This window comes from Sycon ciliatum, unplaced genomic scaffold (genome assembly GCF_964019385.1).
Source record: "Sycon ciliatum unplaced genomic scaffold, ocSycCili1.1 SCAFFOLD_2644, whole genome shotgun sequence".
NCBI lineage: Eukaryota > Metazoa > Porifera > Calcarea > Leucosolenida > Sycettidae > Sycon > Sycon ciliatum.
In genome coordinates, this window is record NW_027045003.1 from 5,005 (window position 1) to 7,000 (window position 1,996).

The 1,996-nt window shown below is 47.6% G+C and overlaps 1 protein-coding gene across 1 annotated transcript; it reads right to left on the reverse strand.

Moving 5' to 3' along the window:
- Positions 1-245: 245 nt before the first annotated feature.
- Positions 246-1,989, reverse strand: LOC135830792 (tRNA-specific adenosine deaminase 1-like; the record flags this gene model as incomplete). The annotated part of the gene is given in 2 exon segments (XM_065343004.1): positions 246-810; positions 1,903-1,989. Coding segments are annotated over 2 exon segments (268 nt in total), but the record flags the coding sequence as incomplete, so codon positions are not given.
- Between the last annotated feature and the right edge of the window lie 7 nt (positions 1,990-1,996).

Consider the following 1,996-nt stretch of genomic DNA (forward strand, 5'->3'; position numbering starts at 1 on the left):
AGCCAGTCCCAATTTTATAACTGTCAGAAGCCTGCTTCGAATGACAGTTACAAGTATGACTTGTGAGGTGGCTTCTTGAAGCATACACTTAGTGCTTCTGTGGACATACAGTGATGATACATTGATAGCTGCATGGTGGTAAACACACGCCTGCCCACACACGCTCTCTAGGCTGCAACCAGAACTTTGCAGCCTAGAGAGCGTGTGTGGGCAGGCGTGTGTTTACCGCCATATTGCCAGGTGTGTCTTTACCACCATATTTATCAACCATAAGTACAGCTGCAGTGGTGTCTTCAACTTCATTCAACTTCATTCAACTTCATTGATAGCTGCAGTTTGAATACAAGCCGCCTTCCCCTCTCGTCGCCCATCACAGAGCTTTGGCTGCAGGCTGGGATAAGGTCTGTTGCACCACAGCAGCAGGGCGACTTTCCTCTCTCTCGTCTGATCACAGTCAGATATGATGAGACTGTCTCCAGTCTATTCGTTCGTTATCTACCAGCGCTGAGGAGCTCTCAGTAAGCGAAACAGCTGCCTGGAGGATATGGAACACATCTATCCAAGAACGAATTTCCTCGCTATGGTGTGGCGAATGTGGGCCAAGAGTGCAGTGTGGAGAGGTGGACAGTTCAAGTTATTTCAAACGGCCGAGTTGTCGCTACTTCTGAGTCTCCAGTGGGATTGGAAAATTTCTGCAGATCACAACTGGCCTGCACCCAGCAGCCGACATGCTCGAGAAATTCTTGCTTGCGCTGCTGGTATGACAGCGATGCCAGCTTGAAGTCGAGATACGTCTGCAGAGACTGATTGCTGTGGGGACGACCGCGGAAACACACACATGTGTGCACGCGTACACGCACGCGCACACACACACACACACACACACACACACACACACACACCTCAGACCTCAGACATGCCCATCGCGGAAGCGATGATAGCGAACAGCTATGTTAGACATAGCAACTTGTGCTGGGATTACACCATTCAACAGCTTGCAAGGCTGATGAATTGACCGCCACTATTTTTAGCCTGGTATCCACCACACAGCTGTTTGAAGTGACTTTTTCTGGCCAGTGAATCCCTATTTTTCATTTTTCCATTTTTTCTACACACACGCACCACACCACATACTCCGGCATACACTGGCTGTTGGTAACGACCCAGGAGAATGAAAGAAAAGTCAGGAAGAGTCCGAGAAAGAGAAGAAAGACGTGTGCAACCATAATCGTCGGGAATTGAACCCGCAACCTCTCGATTGGAAATCGACTGCACATACCACTGCACCATATGAGACACACACACACACACACACACACACACACACACAGAGGATGCAATCAGACCCCCCTAAAAAATGTCGACCTAGGTTCAGCATGCACATAATGACCATGAATGACATGCACCAGCCATCCTACACACACCGTATTTTCCCCATTAAACGTACACGTCTCCATTACTAGTACGTCCCCAATTGTAGTACATGTTGGGTGTGGATCGAAAATATAAAAGGACACGTCTCTAATAATAGTACATGCCGGAATGATGTGATGGGCAGTACTGGGGTACAGATACCAGGGTCTACCTTACTTCGTTTTTCTTACCCGTTCATCATCTTTTGTGTCTTTGTACACTGATTCTTACCATGGTTGGGTGTATTTACAGCCTTACAGCATCATTATCACGAGTTGTTTGCCACCCAACCCAGACAATCAATCTTTCCAGAAACAGTAAAAGTACACGTCTCCAATACTAGTACAGTCTCCTATAGTAGTACAGGTCAGACCACCTTTGAAAAAATAAAAGTCCTGTACATTTATTGGGGAAAAAACGGTACGCGGCCATGCACCCCCTAAAAGAGGGATCAGCTACGCCCCCGATACCATGCATACGTGTGCGTACCGGAGATGACTGGGAAGCTGATCTTTGGGTACAAGTGCGAGTATCTCCATGAAGAGTGAGAACATCTCTACACGGCACAAGAAACTCCTGTGAG